The following is a 23,880-nucleotide window of genomic DNA, read 5'->3' as shown; positions in this document are numbered from 1 at the left end:
AAAATTATAAAATGGAAGGAGGATGGCTTTACCAAAACAATTATTGATGGCGAATCGATTATTCATAAAGCTTGAATTGGTGATCTGTTTTTCTGTGTTAACCTCATATTTTTTCATACTTCTTCTCAAACTAAGGTGGTGCGAGGGTAAAATGAATCGGGATGCGCTGATCAATGTAATCCGTGTACCAGGAAATCATGCATTGACAAAAGCTCCCTTTGCTTGTAATGCAAAGTGTGATTAAATGCATTATTTTTAACGCGTTATGGAGCACATGCATCGAAGCTTCTCAGCTGTGCTTGTGCTAAGAAAAGGAAAGATTTTAAAAATAACGTAACACGATTGTCAATGTGACCTTTTGTAAGTAGTGCCTGGAGGATTCAGTGTCGAGAAACTCTAGAGACAGCATGTGTATTAACTTGTGGATTTTTCTGTGAGTATTTGGTGGCAGTCTGACGGTTGCTTGGAAGAAGGCGTTAGCATGAGCTCAGCTCAGAGCGAAATAAGATGAATGGGAGGGGAGATGATGACGTGACTCCCCCACCCGCCTTAACTGTCAATCCCCCACAAACACAGTCTCTCGGAATTTGCATAAGCACACCCCTTCACCTACAATTTTAACTTAGTTACAAAGTGATCAAAACTCTCGTTTATATCCTGCGTCCTCTCATTAAACTTGTATCCCGCATTACCTGTGGGCATGTGAAACGCCAGCGGTAGCCTGTCTATGAACTTAATTTAAAGTTTAGGTTTACACCTTGCTTTCTTTCCGAGGTAGCAGCACTCATGAATATGGTAGTATATGTCACTTGCTCGCTTCTTATTGTTTCGCTGCCTTCTCAATTATATAATGCATGTTTTCTTAAGCGCTTTTTGGAGGTCTTCCTGGTTTTCTACGCACTGCGTTGACAGTCAGTTCACGTGATTACGTGGGAGGCGTGATGATGTCACACGAAACTCCGCCCCCCACGTCTTTCCAGCTCAACTCTATTACAGTTAATGAAGAAAAATACCTTCCAGTTATGACCATTAGGCGTAGAATTTCGAAATGAAACCTGCCCAACTTTTGTAAGTAAGCTGTAAGGAATGAGCCTGCCAAATTTCAGCCTTCTACCTACACGGGAAGTTGGAGAATTAGTGATGAGTCAGTGAGTGAGTGAGTGAGTGAGTGAGTGAGTGAGGGCTTTGCCTTTTATTAGTATAGATAATAATTTTTGGGCCGGTGGAGTTTCCATGTTCTTCTCATGTATTTATGGTGTCCCCATGTGGTTGCATATTAGGTTTGGAAATTCTTAATTCATTTAAATGTGACTGTTTCAATATACCCTGCAACTGAGAAAAGCACTTTGTCAAGTGGCTGGGACAGACTCCATAAATTAGAAAAACTCTGGTTATGAAAATTGTTCCTGTCCTATCCATAATGATTGCGGAGATAGGTTCCAGCTGCCCCACAAACCCTACCCTAGATAAGGGGACTGATAAATGGATGGATGGATGAATTGACTTAATTTTATTTTAAAACTAGGGGGCTCTGCCCCCTGCTTGCTTTGCTCGCCAACCCCCGGTGGGTTCTACATGCTAGCCACTTTGCGGCTCTGCCACTCGTGTATGGGGAAGCGGATGTACAATTTAAACAAATTTTCATTTTCATGGAAATTTTTACACATGCATAATAGAACTAACTATTTTACATTACAGCGAGTAATTAACTACGGTAAAAAACAGTAAAACGTAATAAATTGAAACAAAATTATGTTTCATGTTGCGTTTGAGGTATTCATTCTGTTATACGTTTTTGTTCTGTTTGGCTTTGAAATTAACACGCAAATACTTTTTAAACTTACACTTTTACTGTAACACTGCAGTAAAAACAATTTTTTGAAATAACTTTTGGTCAATATCGCATTGAATTTTGATTCTGTGTTTGGATATATAGTAATATAATAAACATCATGCCACATTTTTTATTTTTTAGCCCATTGCATAACATAAATACATATAAATGCAGATTTTGCATGTGGAAAAGATAAGTTGTAGAAGAATAATTTTAGGGTAACATTGCATTCATCTGAAAGAAATAACATAAAGGGCTAATAAATGTCAGAAAGCTGTTTGGGCACATCTGGAAACCAGATAAAGGTCAAGTGAACAATAGAGACAAAGACATAAAACAAAAAATCTACTGAGAGATGAGTAAGAAGACAGCAGATGTCCTATGAACAACCAGATTAGGAAGTTGTTATATATGCTGAAATTTCAAGGTGGGTGGCTCAACCCAAAAGGTATAAGAAGAATATATATATAATAGACTTTTATGTTACAGTATATAAGTCATTTAGGTGTAAACCAACAAAGCAACCTGTGTAAATGTATGCTCTGATTGACACTGTTATGTAAATTCATTGCTTATAAAGTAGACCTACACCTTTAATATACTGTATGACCTTTCTGATCAAGCTGTGAAAGAGTATCCACCCGCCCTCAACCCCGATTTCAAGCATTAACCTGAAGAGTAGTAAATGACACAGATGGACAAGCTTTTCGCTTGCCTGAATACTGGCTCAAAAAAAGGTTTTTATTAGACTTGTCTTGTTAGAGGATAAGTTTCTTTCTTTAATTAAGATGTTAATTTCTACCACAAAGTACACCCCTACATTTATCACATACCTTAAATTAGAATCAGGTGCACAACAGCAGGTGTAAATGATTAGAACATCATTAGAAAGGATCTTGGATGAACCTGTTTTATCTAAACCTCTGACATTTAGTTTGGTTTGCTCTTTGAAGTTGAAGTATGTGTTATCACCATGCTTAGATTTAAAGAGTTCTTGGAGACCTTCAGAATGAAGGTTATGGATGCTTATGAATCTGTGAAAAAAATTATAAAGACCTTGAAACAATTGTAAATCTATCATTCCACTGTCCAGAACATAATCTATAAGTGGAGAAGATTTCAAACAAAAGCCAGCTTGTCCAGGCCTAGGTACCTCAGCAAGTTCAGCTTCAGAGCAGAACATAAGAACCTGAAAGAAGTCTCTAAGAACAACCAGAAATAAAACATGGGTGCTACAGGTTGCCATTATCACTGCTCACTTCAAAGTTCATGAGTCTAACATTAGAAGGTGGTGACACAAATTAGGTCTATATGGGAGGTGCGCATGGCAGGAAATTTGTTGTCAAGAAAGAACAACGGGGCAAGTTTGCACATTAAAACCTAGGCTAAGACCAGAAAAATACAGAAAAACATGCTCTGAACAAGAAAGGTGATAAAAGTTATTTGGCCACAGTACCGGAAGATAAGTTTGGTGAAAACCAAAGAGAGCATTTAACCCAGAAGACACTGATACCAACTGTAAAGCATGGTGGTGGAAATGATGTGGTTTGGGGCTGCTATGTTGTATCAGAGCCTGGGCAGCTCACCATCATGGAATTCACTATGAAGTCTTCATGGTATCACATGGCACTTGATGATACTGTCAGAAGATTAAACCTAAATCAAAAGTGGACCTTGAAACATGCCAATGACTATAAACTAGTGCTGGGCAGTATACCGGTTCATACCGAAAACTGTTTTTTATTTTTGTTATGATATGAATTTTTCTTATACAGCAACACCGGTTTAAATTGCCTAAACGATGTTTGGAACGTGGCGCATCGGGAAACTGTTCCAGGGGGGACCCTTTTCACTGCTACACTGCTAATCACATGCATTAGTGGAGGTGTTGCACGGGGGCTCTTTTTCACTACTACACCTCTAAATAGGCATGCAACGGATTACATGCGGTAGTATATGTATTGCGGGATGAAAATTGACAGAGAACATTCCAAAACTGAAGCTGTAGCTGATGATAAAGTTGAACATGATGACACAGAAGAACTTTTGCCGAAAAAAAGTAGTCACGTCCGTTGCCTGGAGATACTTTGGTTTTAAAAGGTCGAATGTGGACCATTATGTTCAATTGTGTGAATACTGTTTCTATAATACTGGATAATACTACAGCCAAGTTGTACTTCTTTTATTTTTTTTCAATACAGTCTAATGTACCTGGATACTGTGTAATAGTGTGACGACATGTTCACTTTATTCTCGCCGTTTATGTCAAAATTAAAGTCGAACATCGTAAAATAAAATTCATCGTAAAATGAATATTTACTAGATTTTCTCAAACCCCGTCGTAAGTTATATAGCACTTTAAATGCTTTGTGTAAACTGACTTCCTCTTGTACTGAGGAGGTACCGGCAGCGATCGCTGCACAGAATACATTCACTTCATGATATTCATGCTCCCTGAACATTTAGAATGATAAATACTTGATATAATTTTCATGATGAAATGCATTAAAGCATGTATTAATCATGTGGGGGCACAGGGAACACAACACAAAGCATTTAATGTGCTACATTAACTTATGACGGGGTTTGAGAAAATCTAGTAAATTAAACATTGATTTTGGGATGAAGTTTAGTTTAAAACGTTCTACTTTAATTATAAAATAAACTATGAGAATAAAATGGAAATGTCGACTTTAATCTCGACATAAACGGCGAGAATAAACTGGAAATGTTGACTTTAATCTTGACATAAGCGCCAAATTTCTCGATGTACAGTAATGACTCCTCGATCGTGGGGGTTGCAGAACCCCCCGCGATAGGTGAAAATCCGCGAAGTAGAAACCATATGTTTGTATGGTTATTTTTATATATTTTAAGCCCTTATAAACTCTCCCACACTGTTAACATTATAAGAGCCCTCTAGACATGAAATAACACCCTTTAGTCAAAAGTTTAAACTGTGCTCCATGACAAGACAGAGATGACAGTTCTTTCTCACAATTAAAAGAATGCAAATAGATCTTCTTCTCTTCAGGAGCAGAGAATGTCAGGGAGAGAGAGCGAGAGAAAAGAAAACAATCAAAAAATCAATAAGTGCTTTTGGGCTTTTAAGTATGCCGAAGCACCGCGATAAAGCGGCATTTTGTAGAGGTGCGTCCGTATCCTCTAGGCAAACAGCCCCTCTGCTCACACCCCCTCCGTCAGGAGCAGAGAGAGTGAGAGAGAGAGAGACGGAGAAAAGCAAACAATCAAGCACTGCGCGGGAAGCATATCGTATATCATTGAGGAGTTTTATTTAATACGTAATACATGCTATGATAGGGTAGCTTCTAAGCCATCCGCCAATAGCGTCCCTTGTATGAAATGAGCTGGGCAAACAAACTGAGGAAGCATGTACCATAAATTAAAAGACCCATTGACTGCAGAAATCCGCGAACCAGTGAAACATCGGTGATATATATTTAAATATGCTTACATTTAAAATCCGCGATGGAGTGAAGCCGTGAAAGTCGAAGCACGATATAGCAAGGGATCACTGTATAGTTTGTTTTTTTCTTCACTGTTTCCCTAATACGATTCTGTAGGGCTATACCACAAATAGCATTATAAATGCAAGTTGCGGTTTTATTATTTATGTATATAGCTTAGCTTGAAGCAAGGTCCATATTAATGCAATTTGCCTAAATGATGGTTCAGTTGGTAAAGATGTCATAACTAAGTTGCACTTGTTTTATTTTATTTTTATTTGGTGAATACTGTGTAATGCACCTGGGCTTGAAGTCTTGAAGTAATAGTATTATTACTGGAAGTTGCACTATTATTTATTTTATTTTTATTGTTTATTAGTTTAAATATTATGCAGCTTAATGATGGTAAGGTTGGTTAAAAAGTCACTTTAACGTGTCACTGGAGAGAGATTAACATTAACAGAAAGTGTAGTTGGTTTACAAAAAATATTTACTATTTAGTCCTTTTCTAAGACATGTTCAGCGTAATACAACTTTTGACAAGCACCTCTGGATATTTTACTAAGTCTAAATGCTTCTTTGGATGGTTTAAAATATGTTGTCAAAATTATAGTTTAAGCTGTTTGCAAAATTTGTTCAGTAAAAAGGTTCTATATTTTGACAGCAACTGTCATGCAATGTGATTCGTTCTCTTCATTAGTGCCACCCCCTTGAAAACTATCACTTTATGGGGCCTTGCAAACCTGTATTAATACTTGTGTGCACATTAAAATATTTTTCTTTTGTACAATGTACAATTCTCATGACAGTGGAATAGGTTCTTCTTAGCTAGTCTACTGCAATAATTGCAGTGGAAAATGTGGTTAACATCCACTCATGCATGGGAAAAAAAATACCATTGAATACCGTGAAACCGGGATAATTTAGAAAAATATTGTGATATAGAATTTTGGTCATACCGCGCAGTTCTACTATAAACATTCCAAAAAATAATCCAAAGAATTTCTGAAAAGAAAAAATTGAAGGTTATGGAATGGCCAACTCAAAGCCTGGATCTGAATTCCATCGAGATTGTGTTGGGGGATCTCAAAGAGGGTTATTCACATAAGATTCTCTTCAAACATCACACAACTGAAAGATTTCTCTGTGGAGAAGTGGGAAAAACTTTCACCCAATTCATGTCAGAGACCTGTAGACAGTTACAGGAAATTTCAACTTGAGGGGGTCCTCTCAGCTATTAGAGTGGGCTTACGGGAATGGTATATCTGATCGGTTTCATTCAATAAATAATTGCAAAGCCAAATTTTAATTTTTTGTTCTTTCAATTACATCACCTTTATTTAAAGAATCTGTTTAAATGAAGATCAAATCTTTATATGTCCACATATGTTTAAAAAGGAAAAAAAAAAATCTGATGGAATGTACTTACTTTTTCACATGACTGTAAGTGATCTCTAGTCCATTTCATATCATATGGGCATCCTCACATAACGCTGGGGCTACTACCTTTATTTTACAATGATGAAACAATTAGTTTTAGCATAATATTATCAGACATCTTTTATTTAAACTAGGGGGCTCTGCCCCCTGCTCGCTTCGCTCACCAACCCCCTTGTGGGCCCTACATGCTAGTCATTTCTCCGATCGGCCGCTTGCCACGAATTGTGCTGTGCTTTTGGATAAACACAAGTATCAACTCTGTCTTTGATATCTTCATCTTCGAAACTATTATCACTGACAATTTGTCACATGTTGGTTTATTATATATGCGAGCCTGATCTTTGGGATTCATATAGAAATCCAAGAAAACTTCTTTGTGTTTTTCAGATAAATTTTGTGTAAAGTGTGATACACTTCATAGCGAAATATTCACGTCAGTGCTACGCTGATTAACCAATCAATCTCAGCTTTATTGGGTGAAAATGACAGTTTTCATTCAAAGGTATATACTGTAGGTTGTGTGCAATGTCCCTGAAATAAATATTACATTGTATATTGTGAATTTATGCATGTTATGTTTTACTGTTTTTGTTAATTTCGAGCTATTGTTTTCCTTGCCTTTGTTACTTCTGTTGGTTTCTGTTATTCTGTCGTCGTATACTGTACCTTTAAATATATTAATGTTCTGTGAACTTTGTGGGTGGAGCCCTAGAAGGCGTGGTCACACCAACATCACCACTCCTATGCCCTCCTTCTGGTTATTTAAGTCTGCTGGGAAGGCTCAAGATCTGGAGATTATTCACTTATAGTAGATGGATTGTGAGTATTGTCTTCTTTTTGGATTTCCTTTTTTTATCTTTCACTTGGTTATTGGATTCTACTGGTTTGTGGCTTTAACTTGCTTGCTGTGGATAATCACATTTTAGACAAATCCTTTTTTTTGCCCTGTTTAATATATCCCTTATATTTTATATTTTGTTAATAAATCCTTAATTTATAAAGATTTTTCTTTGCCTTTTTTTATTCAAGCTGGGGGTTTACAGTAATTTTTGTTATATATTTTAGGACATTTATGTTCACTTTTAGGCTTAATCCCCCTTTTTGGGCCTGCAAAGCCAGAGCCAGGCCATTGGAACTGGGATTAGGTGCAGCGGGGTGAGTCCTTTATTAGACTGACAAAGTGAAGCTTTTTGGAGGCCTCACACCCCTTTTGTCATATGTGAGACTCTGTTTCATAAAAATTAAAAAATGCAGATATAATTAAAACTATACTTAAAGAGTTAGGAAACATATTTTGTGACACATTTAATTATTTATAGCCACATATCATTTTGTTATTATTTATTGTCACATTTCATGATAGATTAATTTATTTGTGAATATATTTATTTATTTATTTTCATCTTACATATTCCATCCATCCATTATCCAACCTGCTATCCTAACTACAGGGTCACGGGGGTCTGCTGGAGCCAATCCCAGCCAACACAGGGCTCAAGGCAGGAAACACACCCCAGGCAGGGCGCCAACCCACCGCATCAACTAAAATGTTCCCCATAAATAATGTCAAAGGACCAAAATGTTAGGAGTTAGGCTAAATCCTTCTATAATGAAAAGGTTTGTAATAAATGAAAGGTGGATTTGAGCAGTTGTTGGTGACTAGAAGTGAAGTGAAGTGTTTCAGAATGGGTGTGCCCTGACTTGACAACAGTGATCTTTACATCAATGCCACACATTTGCTTAGTATGAAAAATTCAAATATGTTTGTGCAATCAAGGTTGTTATACTGTTATTTCTTAATACTAAAATGTTTTATTCAGTGGTATAGACCCAATTATCAGTGCTTAAATTTCATTCATTGCTCATAGTCATGCCATGCTTACTTATTTTAGTATAGTGTCGGATGTAGCCAAAAACATTGGAATTCTTCCACTTTAAAAAAAAAAAAAAAAAAATGTTTTGTTAATTAAGTTGAAACAGACAAAAGTATTTGGCATCCATTATTTTTAATTTACATTTCATAGTATATAAATGTTGCTTTTGATTTTTGCCTAACATTTTAAACAATAACACAAATAAAGATTAGCACAGACAAATATAATGGTAACTGTAACCTAATATTTCACAGCCTTGCCTTTGGAGACAATGACTTCAATCGAGTGCTTTCTATACTTCTGAATGAGATTTCTATGCTTTTCAATGTTGTACTTGTGCAAATTGCTCCAGTTTTCTCAGGTTTGAGTGAATGCCAGCTATGATTTTCAGCTCTTTCCACAGATGTTCAGTGGGATTCAGATCAGGACTGACTTCAGGTCACTTCAGAAGAGTTGAAGATTTTCTTTTCATCCATTCTTGGGTGCTTTTTAGGTATGTTTTGGGTTGTTATCCTGCTGGGGACACCCAAGACCTGCAACTGAGACAGCTTTCTGACACTGGGCTGTTATGTTTTATTCCAACATGCTCAAAGTCCTTTGATTTCATTGTGCTTTGCAGATTCAAGACACCCAGAGCCTTCTTCATTCGTCATTGTGCGGATTGCGTTAAAATCTCTATTCATTGTTCTATAAACAGAGCTGGTGTGATTTACCGAAAATCCTACAATTTTGTTTTATATGCCCACCTGATATTCTCCCAGAAGGGCTCTGGCTTGTTAACATGCACTTTGGCATTTTTTTGCATTTCTTAAGAGATTGTTTTTTTTTTTAATAGAGTCCTTTTCATTCAGAGAGTGACGGGTGGTGCGACTTAAAGCTGTTGCACCATGAGTTTGAAGATCAGCTTGGATTTGTTATGTTTTCCTTGGTTTTTTGCCATTTGAACAATTTTACTCTTTACTCATGGGTCACCTCTCCTCATGTAGTCACATCCAGTGATATTGGCCAAAATCTAATAATCTGCTTTTCCTTCTCTTTTCCATACTTAGCATGACAAACACAATGACACAAAACAGCTGAGTGAGTACTTTTGTCCATTTAAATTGGATGGATGAATGTTTATAAAATTGAAGAAATATGTGATTCTTATTCAAAGGGGTTAGTCTGCTTGAAATATCACTCCAATAGAAATATTTCTTATAACCTCTAAAGTGTTCCAATTTGGAATGTCTTTGAAGAACAAGCAAGAACTTCGTTCTTTTCATAGCTTTTTGTTTTATTCCACTGAAAACCAATGAAATGCAGTATGGATGACAAAAGATCTTTTAATTTCATTAACTTTCGAGAAGAATGGGGCAATAGTTGAATTGACTGCAGCCAAATTTTGATGCAGAAGCCTCGGGATTTATAAGACAATTATGCCGACAATTTAAGAATAAAAAGTTTTTTGGAAGGAACTCAACAGAGTGACAGTAAATTTGTCCATTGGATTTTATGTGCCTTGGCGAGCAGCCTTTTTTACAATGTCAGTAACCCAAGGGATCTCAGTTATGTGAGTTGTCATAATTAATAAGTCAGTGTTTCAAACCAATCACGTTGATTTTGCAAAGAAGAAACAAATAAAAAATTTCATTACATCCAATGTTGCTTTATTTTGTTCTTATTTTTTCCTACAACTCATGTGTATTTTCTTTGTAAACTGAGTGGCTACTTTTTAAGTTTGTCTGTTGAAATGATGATATCATTATACAGTATGCCAGTGCAATGGTATTTTATTTATATCAGGTAGTAAAGGACCAGTATTCAAATGGAGAGTGGATAAAAATGAATGTTTTAAGCAGTTTGTGAGAAGAATGTGTGCTGTGATAAGGTGCAGTGGTCCAATGACAACACTACTCGATGCTGGAGAATTTCAAAAAGAGCACTTGGCCTGCTTGTTCATGCTATAGAAGCAGGATACTACAAAAACCTGTAGGCCGATGAGGCTGTTGTAATGGTGCAGGGTGCATTGTTAATGTATAAATGTTATAGTATCGGAGCATCTTGCAGATGAAGTGCATCCCTTCATGGAAGCAGCATACCTGCCTGTGAATGTCCCCTTTCTCTATGCTACAGCAAACTCATATAGTCCAAGAAAAATTCCAGACATGTAAAAGCGAATTCAATCCAAAGCAGTGGGCTGGCCAGTCACCACATTTCAATCCAGTCGTGAGAAGTTATAAGCTAATCAGAGCACATTTTCAAGATGGAATCTGCAACAACCGTAGAGTTGACATTTGCTTTCATGACTCTGCTGCACTTTCAACACCTTAATGACGCTGATATGAGGACAAATGAAGAACCAAGTTGTTATTAGGCTTGCTGTACCCCGTAAATTGGCTTCTCCTTGTTTTCTTTTTGATCAAAATCATAAAGAATGGTCAGCAATTTTCTATTAATATATTTCTTTTAATATCAACATATAGGCAAGTGTGTAAAATCAGTGTGAAATAATTTAGAATATATACATATTTAAAAACAAATGCTCAATTATATTATTTAATATTAATAAAAACATCATTACCATAAAAAAAACACAGAAACAAAACTAAAAAAAGTATAAATTTTTTTTTACAAGGGCAACATTTAAGGAGGGTTTTAAATGTTTCTGTTTAAAGTACAGATATACACAATAGTATTAGAAAGTTATTATCTAGGATGTCAGTATGGTACAGCTGGTCATATTATGGCATAGCGGAGTTAAACAGATATCTTTAACTAGCGCTGTATTACCAAGGGTTCCATTAAAAGGGACACAAATACTGAACTTCACAAATTGCTAAGCATGATAATACGGCTGCGAGTCTGTGCTTAAACCCAGTGCAATTCAGCACACTTTGTGAAGCAATGGGTTTCAGATAACTGATTTAGTGCATCATTGCTATGGCTGGAAATTACAAAAACATGTTTACATCTGATTCTTCAGTCTTCCTGATTGTAGGCTTTTATAAAGTTGTAAGTAGCACTAAGAACCAGACCCCCCCAAATTATTTCAATCAGTCACTGATTAACAGAGGTCTAGTGATAGTGAAAATTAAATTTGCCTTGTTTCATGAGAAGAAAATGCTAAAACAGCCCAAGTATAGTAACTTTTATAAAGTACCATGTGGCTATTAAGACATGTGTGTGAATGATTTTTGAAGTGCTATTCTGCGCTCATGCAAGCACATCCCATTACAGTCCATGTTCTGATCATCTACTTGCATTGTTAGCAATTAGCCTAGTCATATATTTATAATTCAATTCACAAAAAACAAATACAAATTATGGATATAGTGCTGGAGGTAACTGAATGTTGAATATATAGTTGGAACTTTATGTAATTAGTCCTTTTTACGCATAACAAAGTTTATGTATATTATGAATAAGGGTATGTTAAACTTGCAAAACTAGCAAATTACCTTACCACGCTGGATACATAACCATGTACTGTAAGTTGTAAATATTACATGTACGCGGGGAAAGAAAAACTTTTGAAGTGGGCAAAGATGACAGCTGTTCACATGATGATACACAGATCAATGTAGTTTTTAAATAATGCCTACTATTGTTTTAATGTTATGTGATCTTTATTAATCATTTAATTATGAAAAAAACTGACTGCATCCTAAGATTGCTGTGGCTAAAGTGTTTAAAAAAACAAAAACTGAAGTGCAGTTTTACAGGTGTTCATTTGTTCAGAAATGTCAAAGTACAGTATAACTAATAAGAGTGTGCTATATAAACCGAAACTCATAAAATATCTTACTACTTTATATACTTAAAAAAAGCAGATGATACATTTGTTTAAATAATCAGTCATAAAAAAATGCAATAAAAACAATTATCTATTACTTGTAGATAATTAAAATATACTTTAAGCTTACCTGGGAAGAGCTTTTTGCAAATGGTGCAAATATAAAGAAATCAGGGTTTTCTGTGTGGCATGCTTTTAAGTCATATGCGTATAATTTTCAACTTTTCTGAATGCAGTTTTCTGCTATGAGTGTATCAATGCTTTAAAATGTTAATGCATTTAAAACAGATTCTATGTTAAAAATAATAGATCTTGATTCAGCTTCTTGCCGTACCTTCTTGTCTTGTGACATCAATAACTGGGCTCCAGTCTTATTTACTGGAGTTTGGTTCAAAGATGAATCAACATTAAAATTCACGGAACTGACCTTTAAATCACAGGTTGGCAGTTCAATCGCTAAATAGTTGTGACCATGAACAAGTCATGGAGCCAGCCTGTTCTCCATATGTAAAAATAAATTGTCTACATAAACTTGTAAAACCATTTAATCTTAAATAATGTTTTCTTACTATTGTTCTGTATTTGAGCAATATGTGCATTAAGGGCACCACCTATATTGAGTGAAACTAGTTAGTAAGATGCTTTTATGATGAAATTCCAAATGTATTTGATTCACCTTTAGAGTCTTAATCACAATTAGGATTAAGTTTGATGTCTAATCTAGACCTGTCTGGCGTATAAAGCGTAGATTTAATCTGGCCGAAATAAAATAATTACATTTTGGGTGAATTCATATTAATTTGACCTTGTGTTACCTTATACGCAACATTTCTATAAATTGTCATATATTCCACATTTAGGAGTAGCAGTAGCAGTACTTTAGGTTCTAAGTAAGTTTATGCTGTTTAATATTCTTAACAAATGCTTACCAAAATATGTCTATATATTTCAGCACCAGCATTTGCAAAAATGATGAATGCTATTTGGTAAATTAGTTCTTAAACATGACAGCATGGAATGTGTTTATTAGTTACCTGCGCAAATCCTCAGAATCTTCAGCCGTTTTCCTAGGATTACTCAGAGGCATTTACTGTTGCATGTACAATGTAGAGGAGCTGGTTTACAAACATTTTTTTGGTTGAAATACTGTCTTTGTTTGGGGATGCTGAGGTCAGAGAGGAGATCTCGAGACAGATACCACATTACATTTAAATTCATACTAGTTTACTACATAATCAAATGTGTAGTGAATAAAAATAACTGTACAAAGTGTAAGGAAAATTAAGTCACAACATAAAATGCCTAACCTTTGCTTAAATAATTGTGCTTTTAACACCTTTTGTATTAAATGTCTGTCTTCAACATAGTTGTAATGTTATAGTCACTGTGCAGCCATATTCAAATCAGAGTTAACACGCATAAAATGAAGCACTTCAAACTGTTAAAGATTTAATTAAGTACTTAAACAGTAGGCCAAACATCGCGTAGAATTGCGTCTTCTGGTTAAACTGCTGTATTACTGAAATGAGAAGCCACCACTGGGAAGTCCTCCACACCATTGGCCAATAAACTTCAGAACATCTTGGCATTCTGGACTGTGAGTTGTCTGTAAATGAAAATCACAATATATGCAAGTGAAAAAAATATTAGCAACACAAACTAGGTCAAAACAATGAAAAAGTATAATTGAGTTTAATAAACTCATTACTGCCCTTGCGCCCTGTGCTGGCTGGGATTGGCTCCAGCAGACCCCTGTGACCCTGTGTTGGACAATGACTGACAGAAACTCATTGTTTTTAAATAATTTATACTTTTCAGCAATTTTCCTAAAATTTGTTCTCAAAATTAAAATGCCATTAGTCAGAGCCTATCCTTGCAGTGTCAAGCACAAAGCAGGAAACAAATGTAAATGTTATGCCACTCCACAGGAGGTAGACACATCTTTCTTTATTCACATCAGGCAAATTCTGATTCACCAGCTTATCAAGTATGGTCATCTTTGAGATATGAGAGGGAACCACAATTGTATACCTCCACTCAAAGGGAAGAACACGGAAACTCCACACACAGTGAGTGGTAATTAGTGGCAGAAACCACAATCTATCCCCTTATTTACAGCATATAACATACACTCAATTATAAGTTTTTGACCCAGTTATTCCAAAATATGTTTACTGGTGGTCAGAACCTATCACTACAGCACTGACACAAGGCAGGTGTAGGAACAGAATGAATTTTAACATCACAGGATAGTTAAAATAATGTAGTGTGGGGTGTTGGATCACTCAGATAATTAATTATCAGCAATGCTGGTAATTAAGTAAAATAATCGCAAAGACAACCCCCCCAAACAAAGAATGCCAAGCAAAATGTAACTTGAGTGAAGGATCTCTGTTTCATGTTCCAGCCGAGACGCCAGAAATATGAAGAGATCTTCAAATCATGCAAAAGTCTACCTTAGCACTTTGACTTTCTCTGTTGTAGTTCGGACGTGGTTGAAGACTTAAATTCACAAATAACCCAGACATGCTTGTTGAAATAAATAAAATAATACAATTTATTTATAGTGTGTGAGATGCCGCTCTGCTCTTTCTTACTGGATTTAGGTTGAGAAACACATAATAGCCAGAATTTACTCTTCAGAGTTATTACCTTAAAGTGACACCAATACCATAATACCATAATAATATGCTTTGTCCTATCTATTTAATTACAATCAATAGTTCTTGGAATCGGCTTTTTCCAGACATTGGAAAGAATTTTCAGCACACTATTTTTCTTTGTTAAGAACCTCCTCTACTTCTTTGCCTTTGGTCGTACCTTCTGGTTGTAGGCTGTACTGCACTTTCTCTCTGAGGGTTTTAAACACCTACATTGTCCTCAGTAGCTAGCAAAATAGCTGGTGAACAATCAGCCCCTGCCATTAGCAAACTGAATGCGTGCTTAACGTATGACGTCTCTCTCTCTCTTCCTTGTACATTTGCTGTTCCTCAGCTAGGTTGCACTAATGCCAATGTCATCCAAACTCCAATACCGAAAAGTATTCTATTCTTCCAAACCAGCACAGCTTCCCTTTGGAGTAAAAGGACTGCTTCAACCAATGTTGCAGCCAAACCATATCAGCTATGAGTTCTGGCTATGGGCAACCAAATTTGGCCAAGTTGAGCTTTAGCTTGATAATGGAAGAGCAGTTACTTAGGATGTGGTTGATGTTTTTAAAGGAAAGAATATAGGTCTTGCCTTTGGCTTCCTAGGTGCAGGTAAGCCCATCCTCTTGGTTGACCACCAGTACAAAGTTTTTTCTATCAATGTTGCTCATTTATTCAGAACTTGGGTGCCCAGCTCATACCTCTAGGAGACAACCCTGCTGATGTTACAAGGTCTGGCATTGATCACCTTATCAGATAAGACACAAAGCTGCATTCCAGTGATGCGCCCTGTCAGGCAAACTGAGACATTTTAGCTGCTAATAAACAGCTCACTAAACTTGGTTTCCATCCTGGCAAAATGGATAATGTAGGTCTTACACTGAAACAACCTAAGTTGGGTTATCATGCCATTTTAAGACACATTGGAAATCAATCTAACATGAATACACATCATTAGCATGAATCAGAAAGGGGAATAATTCGAGAAACCACAGGTGGATGTAAAGATAATTGTGCTTGGGAAGACTAGTCATCATAACCTTTTAAGTGAAACCTGACCTCTTCCCTACTTGAAGGACAAACCCATAAACCCTTGAGCAGATATTTGCCTATGTACAATGGTCCAATCTGCATTTTCCATTGCATACATCTCTTTTTCCTAGGAAACCCATATAAATACTCTAGGAACAGGTGTTTACTTTTGTCATAAGACGTGCAGCTATTTAAAGCTATGCCGATTGTTTGTTGAGTCAGCTTCTTTGGTCTCACCACCACGCTAGTTGAAGCGGACGCCTCTTCACGTGCTTTAACAGCTTTGTTGTACTCCAACAAGTGCTTCTGCTTCAAATGATGAAATAGGTTTGTGGTGTTTCCTCCCTTCGCCACGACGGCCCGCTTGCATGTTCTACAAAAAATTGTACTTTGTTGGGTATCTGACGGGCGAAAACCAAACCAGTTCCACACCACTGAAGTTGCACCATTTTTACAAACCAATTCTGGTTCATCTGTTTCATTCAACGATCTGCTTTCGCCCTTCTCATTCTCCGTCACTGCCATGCTATTTTCGCCATGTGCGTATGAAAACAAACGCACTGAGCACGCGCGTTTTACCCATATTCTATCGCGATATTTCATTTTCTTATCATTGCCTAACATTGTACTGGTATTATCGTGAAAGGTATAATATGACCCAGCCCTAGCCACAGTCACAGTGGGGCATAATAAAGGCATATTACACTTTTCTGCTGAATAATTTCTTGAAATTATAACATCCATTACAAGAGGGTGTTGTGTTGTGTGTAATTGCTGTCTTTAGAAGACTTTCTTTTTTTAGAGACTAGGGGGCTATGCCCCCTGCTCGCCCACCCCCATGTTTGGTTTATCGGATATAAAATACAATACAATTTATTTTTTGTATAGCCCAAAATCACACAAGAAGTGCCACAATAGGGCTTTAACAGGCCCTGCCTCCTGACAGCCCCCAGCCTTGACCCTCTAAGAAGACCAGAAAAAACTCCCCAAAAAAAAACCCTTGTAGGGAAAAAAAAAAATCGAAGAAATCTTGGGAAAGACAGTTCAAAGAGAGACCCCTTTTCAAGTAGGTTGGGCATGCATTGGGTGTCAAAAAGAATGGGGTCAATAAAATACAGTACAATACATAGAACAGAAAAAATCCTCAATACAGTATAAAAATAAAAATTCTAGAAGTGCAGATTAGAATTTCACATTAGATGATATCACATAATATGATTTGGATTTGTTTTAAGTCCTGGAGACCTCATTCATCAAGCTGCCTCCCCAATTTGGAGATTCCACAACTGAAATAATGCTAATCCAATGAAAGGACACCTCTTTCCCGCGATTCCTGCGATCCTTCATCAGGGATGACTTTACCTTAGGCAGGCAATGCACAATTTAAAGAGATTGTTATTTTCTTGGGAATTGTTACATATGCATTATTTTCACTTTTACCTTAAAAATTTTTGTAAAAACAATACTTGTCCTTTACTTTCGGCCCCGTGCGTGGTTACATCTCTTCCTCGCCAGACATATAACGCTGCTCGCATTGTGAAGGGAGGGGCGGCTGAACGTACGCTAAGGATATGCTGTCGCATCATCTGCTGTCTTCCTGTTGTTGGTGAGCTGCACATTTGCTTGTCTCTTGTCGTTTTAAGAGCTGGGAGAGCATGATGCTTGTCTGACAGATTCAATCCAACAACTGCTAGGGTTAGATGTCTGTGGGTTTATTTTTTAAATGATGGCTCACTGGCTGGTCTTGCATGACGTTCTTAAAACAATACTTGTCCCTTTATTTACGGCCCCAGGTGTGGTTAAATTCTTTCTTGCAGGACGTATAACACTGCTTGCTCGCTCGTGGGGGGGTTAGTTGGGGCTGCTATCGCGCTGCCCTTCAATCTTTTTAAAGCCTTTACAGCCGCTGTCCTTTTTCCTTCTTTGTGTCTCTGTTGCTCGCGTAGTCTCTTTCGTCTCGCGGGTCTTTTAAATGTTTTCCGAGAAAAGCAAGTATCGTAGCCTTGCTTTTGCTTTTCAGGACAGGATTTCTTTTTATAATAGAGAGATATAACTCTTGCAATAAAAAAATACTACAAGGCTGAATAGCATAAGTGGTTTATGAAGAAAAATAAAGGAAAACAAACATATGTGGTCTACATATTGCAAACCACAGGGCGATCAAAAAAGAAACAAATCCTTTAGTTACACAATATTAAAGTCAGAAAATATGAAACGTTCAGAGTGAAGCATGTTGTGATTAGTAGCTGCAAAGTTAGACTTACCTTAACAGCCATCAGGAATGCATTCCACTCATCTTTATTTGCTGCTTTCCCTGGTCTTTTGAATTCAATTTTGTTCCTAAGCACAGGGTATCCTAGGATTATAATAACAGCACTAAATTTAAAGAATAAAAAAATGCTGTAAATGCATCCTGAATAAAATTAAAATAAACTATATAATATCTAATATCTGTGTTGGGCTGGCACGGGTCACCCGTGACCCTTTAGTTAGGCTATAGTGGGTTGGATAATGGATGGATATCTAATATTTTCTGTATATATACAAATAATATATATACACACCATATATGAGGCATTTAGTACCTATCATTGAAATTAGTATAAATCATTTCACTAAACTTTTTTCGACAATAAAGACTCACATTTTCAATCTTGGTTGACATGAACTTCAGAATTATACTCTCAACATAGATATGTATATGGTATACAAAGACATAACATGTGTAAACTCTTCCATTACTCAATTCTTTTCAGTAAATTATACAGCTTTAAAAATTTTATGTCAATGTATATTATGTCCCAAGTCAGAAGCTACTCAGCTTGGTTTTGTTGTCAGCGATTTTCTAGAAAATGTTCCTTTAACTTTCTAAAATGTGAACAGGAATTCTAATAGTGAATGTGGAGACAGCAAATCATATTGAAGTTGTGGTGTCCAGTATGCCAGTATCATGTTCTTTCAGAGGCTGATTAACAATTGGTAAAATAGGAGACATCACAAAAACTACAAGGGGATATGTCAGATTAGGGTAAGATGCATTTAAGAAAATTTTCATATATAAATGTTTACCGTCTTAAAATCTCTTTGAAATAAAACAAGCATTTTTACCTGTAATAACACAGGGCAGGGAACGTATACCAGTATTTACTGCCACCAAAGATGCTTCATAAGTGTCTCTTTCATCTTTGGGTAGAACTTGTTCCACTTTTGGATCTATACACACCGTCAACACCCAGTCTCTTATTTCTTCACGCTTCTCTTCCTGAAACAACAAAATCAGGTTATGACAGAAATTTTAGCACCTCTTCCAAAATGCATTTAATACAACCCTCAACTGGATTAAGCAGGTTTTACAATTGATGGATATATAATTAGAAGCAAAACATCTTAAAAAAAAAAAAAAATTTGGTTAAGGTTATCTGAGAAATCCTAACCTGCATGACTCAATGAACCAGTTAAAAGAAACCTTTAGGGTATCGTCTAGCTGTTATTCTGCATTTGCATATATAATATTTAAACAGTATTATGATTTCATTGCGAATGACCTTGATGCTATAGATCTAACGGCAACATTCAGTGCATAATTTTTGCTACAAATTCAGATTCTGATACCATTTGATCCAGCAATAACTATAGTATTAAAATGCATATTTCATTTCCTGAACATCTTTCAGATCTGGAACTGACCAATACAATAACATATACAGTAAACACATACGTAAATAAACCCTATAATAGCTTTGAATCCCATCCAGGATCGCTTCATGCATTGGGTCGAACACTACTCCAGACTCCAGCTTCCCTGCAACCCTAAATTGGATTAAGAGTTGGAGAATGTTATATTATTTCATTCTTTGAGGCATAGACTCAACCTGTTCCTGGAAGCATGCCTTAGGGATTATGGTCCATGCTGACTCAATAGAGCTATGCAATTCCTACAGACATTTTTGGCCACATATTTATGCCATATATCTCCCATTCCAGATCATCTCAAACATGTTCTATTGAACAGAGACCTAGGAGCTGTGCAAACCACATTGTTGATGAACTAGCTTGTGATGATGCATACATTCAGGTAGAATGCACTATGTTGTTAGGGTGGTTACACATGGTTAGCACCAATGCTAAGGTATGCTTGGCATTCAAAGGATGCTCTGGTGACATTAGGCATTGCAAGCCACAGAGCACCTCATCCATCATTTCAACAGCCAACCTATACACAATTCAGGATGGATTTAACTATCTCAAATTCTAACTCGGACTAGACTACATTTTTTACTTCTTCCGTCATCCACCTTTGCTAATCATGTATCCACTGTAACTTCGTCATCCATTTCTTAATAAAGGTCCAATGTTATGTGTGTTTTTCTGCAAGCTGCAAAGAACAGCTACTTAATGATTTGTGGCCTTCCTGTTTACTTGAATTAAATATGGCCAATATTTTCCAACATATCTTATTAACATGGTGTTTTCACCCACAGAATTATCACTCGCTGGATGTTTATTGTTTATTGTACCATTAACTGTGTTCAAACAGAAAGGCAGAAAAAGCTTTAAAAGAAACTGGTGCTGGATATGAAAAATCATCACATTAGAAATATACTTACACAAGAACTAGCATTAAGATAGAGATATCAGTGGGTGTTTTTTTAACTAATTACAAGTTGAAGTCTATCTAAAGATATTTTCCTAAGTATGGTATCATTACGATTATACTGTACGTACAGAGTTCGGTGAAGTTCTTACTAGCATGTGCTAATTAACGTGCAACATGCCACCAACTCTCCTATTACGATTTCACATCAGGTGAAGCTGGATATTTTGGGGAAGTAATATCAGATTATGTTGAATTTTATGACTTGATCAGTGCTCCAAATAGCAAAGAATTTCTATAAATGTACACAAATACAGATACACTGCCATCATTTTTTTAGGTTACATACAGATTAGTTTTCTAAAAGACATTAAAAACCAATCAGTAGTTTCAGATTTTGGTAATTGTATAAAAAAATAATAACTTTTTACCCACTGCTCTTTAAACCTTTGGGCCATTTTGTGTCAGATTCCCTGTTCTTCAGTTGAAATAGACTTTTACATTCTGCTCTACATTGAAGTGAAAACTGCAAGGTAAACAGTGCATGAGACAGTTTTCAAAAATTGGAAACCAAATGATTCTGCGCATTCGATCTTATTATAGGTGATTTCAATTTATGTTAAATGGAATTAGTGTTACCACTCAATAATTAGTACACAGCTGTGGAAAACATACTGCATAAATGCAAGGAAACCATCTCTGGGATTTGCAAATCTCACTGCAGAGAAGCTCCTGGCACATTTGACCATGTCATTTTCATGACACCTAAATAGTAAATGAAAAAATGAAAAATGATAAAATAAATGTATTGGCTGGTATGGTGGCACTGTGGATTCAGTGTCCTGGGTTCAAATCCTGCTTCTAGTCTTTGTGCATATGGAGTCTGTACATTTTCTCCATGCAAGTGTGTGTTTGCCTCTGGATACTTGTTTTCTCTGCACATCCCACAGGAAATGCTAGTTAGGTTGACTGGTGGTTCCAATTTTGTCCTCTCCAAGCATAACAGTTGACATGTAAGAATGAGCCTGGGATGTGTTACCTAATTTTCGATCCATATTTCCCGCTGAAGGTTAAATTGTTGGAATTAGGATTCTCTAACCTCTGAGATATTCTTTATGGGGGAATTCATAGGCACTACTTGTCCAACTGAGAGATTTAGACTGTCTAGCAAATAATGTGTCTACACTTAATTATACTTTTTTTGAACAGTACTACACTGTTCATGTTCTGTGGTACTCTTGTTTTACATACAAACCATGTTAAATGGATCTTCTTAATGTGGAGGAGCAGCAGCAGCTTTACTCCAATGTTCACTCAGACTGTTGCGCTCTTCCCTCTGTCATGGAGAGCAATCCCAGCACTGCATGTGCATTCTCTGTTGGAAGTGCTCTCCTTGTGTTCATACCATGTTTATTCCTTGAACTACAATTTCCTTACATGGTTTCAACACAAATAATTAAGCTTGATTGGTAAAGTTTAATTGCCCTCAACATGAGGGTGAGTGTGCCCGGTAATGGATTGTCTTACTATTCAAATGTTTTCTTGCCTTCACTTTTAACTTTTGAGATATGTTCAGGCCCCCTGTGCTCCTGTCAAACAGAAATGAGTCAAGTAAAGTAAGAATGAATGAATGAATAAAAGAGAAACTGATTGTTAATACCTTGGTATGGAATACATCTTTAACATTTAATTTTGGGGGCAGCCAGAGGTTTTAAAAGATAAGGATTAACATATATGTTGGCCAGAATACTTAAATGAGGGTTTATAAAATTGATAGAAGAAGTTGAAACACAAAAGGATTCACATCTTCATTATTTTATTGACTGCAGTGTTAAAACAAATTGAAAAAAAAAGACAACAACAAAGATAGAGTGACTAACCTGTAGTACCCAGTGGAGAGTGTAAGGCCACAATCACATTCCCAACTGCATATACCAGTACATGATCTACTAAGGATGCCATACCCCTTACATTAATACCATCCCATCACACTTGGACAATAACTGTTATGTTAGAGTACTATTATTAGACTATAGCTCAGCACTATTGTATCACCAAGGCTGATTAGAAAACTCCTAGACTTAGGACTTAATACCACCCAATTTCACCATTAAATTTGCTAACAACACTACCATTGTAGAAGTGATTACCAACAATGATGGGTCCGCTTACAGAGAAGAGATTTGCTTTCTGTAACAGTCGAAGCTGATCAGTAAACCCATGAAGGCAGCCATAAGAGGAAATGTTGGGAGAAGCTTTACATTTCTGGGAATGACTATCAATGATGAACTGAATTGGGCACAATTCATTTCATCTACATAGGAGCAGATGCTGTGGAGATAGTCACTGACTTGAAATGGGCACAACAAATCTTGGCTATAATAAAGAAGGCTCACCGATACCTTTACTCCCTTAGACATCTGCTGACTACCTGGCTGTCTCCATCTAAGCAACCTAAATTTCTACAGGTGCACAGAGAAGCCCATTCTCACTGGTTCCATAAAATCCTGGTTTGGCACCAGCTCAGGCCAGGGCTGCAAAGCACTGCATAAAGAGGCGAAGGTGGCCCACAATATTACTGCTCCCTCACAGCTCCCTCCTCTCCAAGCCATATATAACACACACTACCTTAAAATGGCAAACAGTATTATTAAAGACTTCACCTATCCTGCACAGTTACTTTTCCTCAACATCCATCTGAGCCGAAAGCAAATGATCATTAAGTATTGGCACCACTACATTTTGAAACATTTTTCATTTTCAAGTCATCAACTTTCTCAACAGTTACTCATAGTAACAATTGCATGATTGTGTCATATATAAAAACTGTATATATCATTATATCAGGAGTTAAAACAGATATAGAATGCTACAATATTTGTTAGTTTGATATATCCTCAGTACAGAGGCATGTCTTTTTGTATTTAAATTTGTTTTTGTGCTTGCATAACAGAATGCATTGCTTCTACATTCTTGAAAGTAATGAAATGAATTCTATTTGCTTATTTTAAGAATAGAAATAACCTGTTACAAATGTAATTTGTGTAACTAACATTATCATGGCTGCTGAAATTCAGATATCAAATCTTCTGACCACATTAAATTTGAGGCTTCACTTTTGTTTTCACAATGTTACGGGGAGGAATATAGCTAAATAAGATAAGTCCTGCAATTTAAAAGTTTCTGAAAATAAAGAAAATTAAGCATCACTAAGTA

General features: G+C 36.4%; 2 protein-coding genes across 2 annotated transcripts in view; both read right to left on the bottom strand.

Moving 5' to 3' along the window:
• Positions 1-12,351: 12,351 nt before the first annotated feature.
• Positions 12,352-23,880, bottom strand: part of ift172 (intraflagellar transport 172) — a 119,497-nt gene continuing 107,968 nt past the window's right edge. The window contains exons 46-48 of the mRNA XM_039748938.1: positions 19,179-19,332; positions 18,335-18,426; positions 12,352-13,996 (exon numbers count right to left, since the gene is read on the bottom strand). Of these exons, the coding sequence (XP_039604872.1) occupies positions 13,907-13,996; positions 18,335-18,426; positions 19,179-19,332 (336 nt within the window). The 3' untranslated portion in view covers positions 12,352-13,906. The remainder of the gene's footprint in view (positions 13,997-18,334; positions 18,427-19,178; positions 19,333-23,880) is intronic.
• Positions 15,914-16,924, bottom strand: LOC120526071. Its single transcript, XM_039748939.1, has 2 exons — positions 16,460-16,924; positions 15,914-16,408 (listed from the first exon to the last, which is right to left on the bottom strand). The coding sequence occupies exons 1-2, from the start codon at positions 16,812-16,814 to the stop codon at positions 16,065-16,067; spliced, it is 699 nt and encodes a 232-aa protein (XP_039604873.1). The 5' UTR covers positions 16,815-16,924; the 3' UTR covers positions 15,914-16,064.

Source organism: Polypterus senegalus, chromosome 3 (assembly GCF_016835505.1).
Source record: "Polypterus senegalus isolate Bchr_013 chromosome 3, ASM1683550v1, whole genome shotgun sequence".
NCBI classification, from domain to species: domain Eukaryota; kingdom Metazoa; phylum Chordata; class Cladistia; order Polypteriformes; family Polypteridae; genus Polypterus; species Polypterus senegalus.
The sequence above is the reverse complement of the archived record's forward strand: the minus strand, read 5'-3'. Positions and strand labels throughout refer to the sequence as shown.

Excerpts from the sequence above, each read along its gene's own strand:
- LOC120526071 (XM_039748939.1), bottom strand. The coding sequence starts at position 16,814 with ATGGATGTTATAATTTCAAGAAATTATTCAGCAGAAAAGTGTAATATG. Across the intron at positions 16,409-16,459 it reads CCCGTCAGATACCCAACAAA|ACACCACAAACCTATTTCAT; the intron begins GTACAATTTTTT and ends CGAAGGGAGGAA.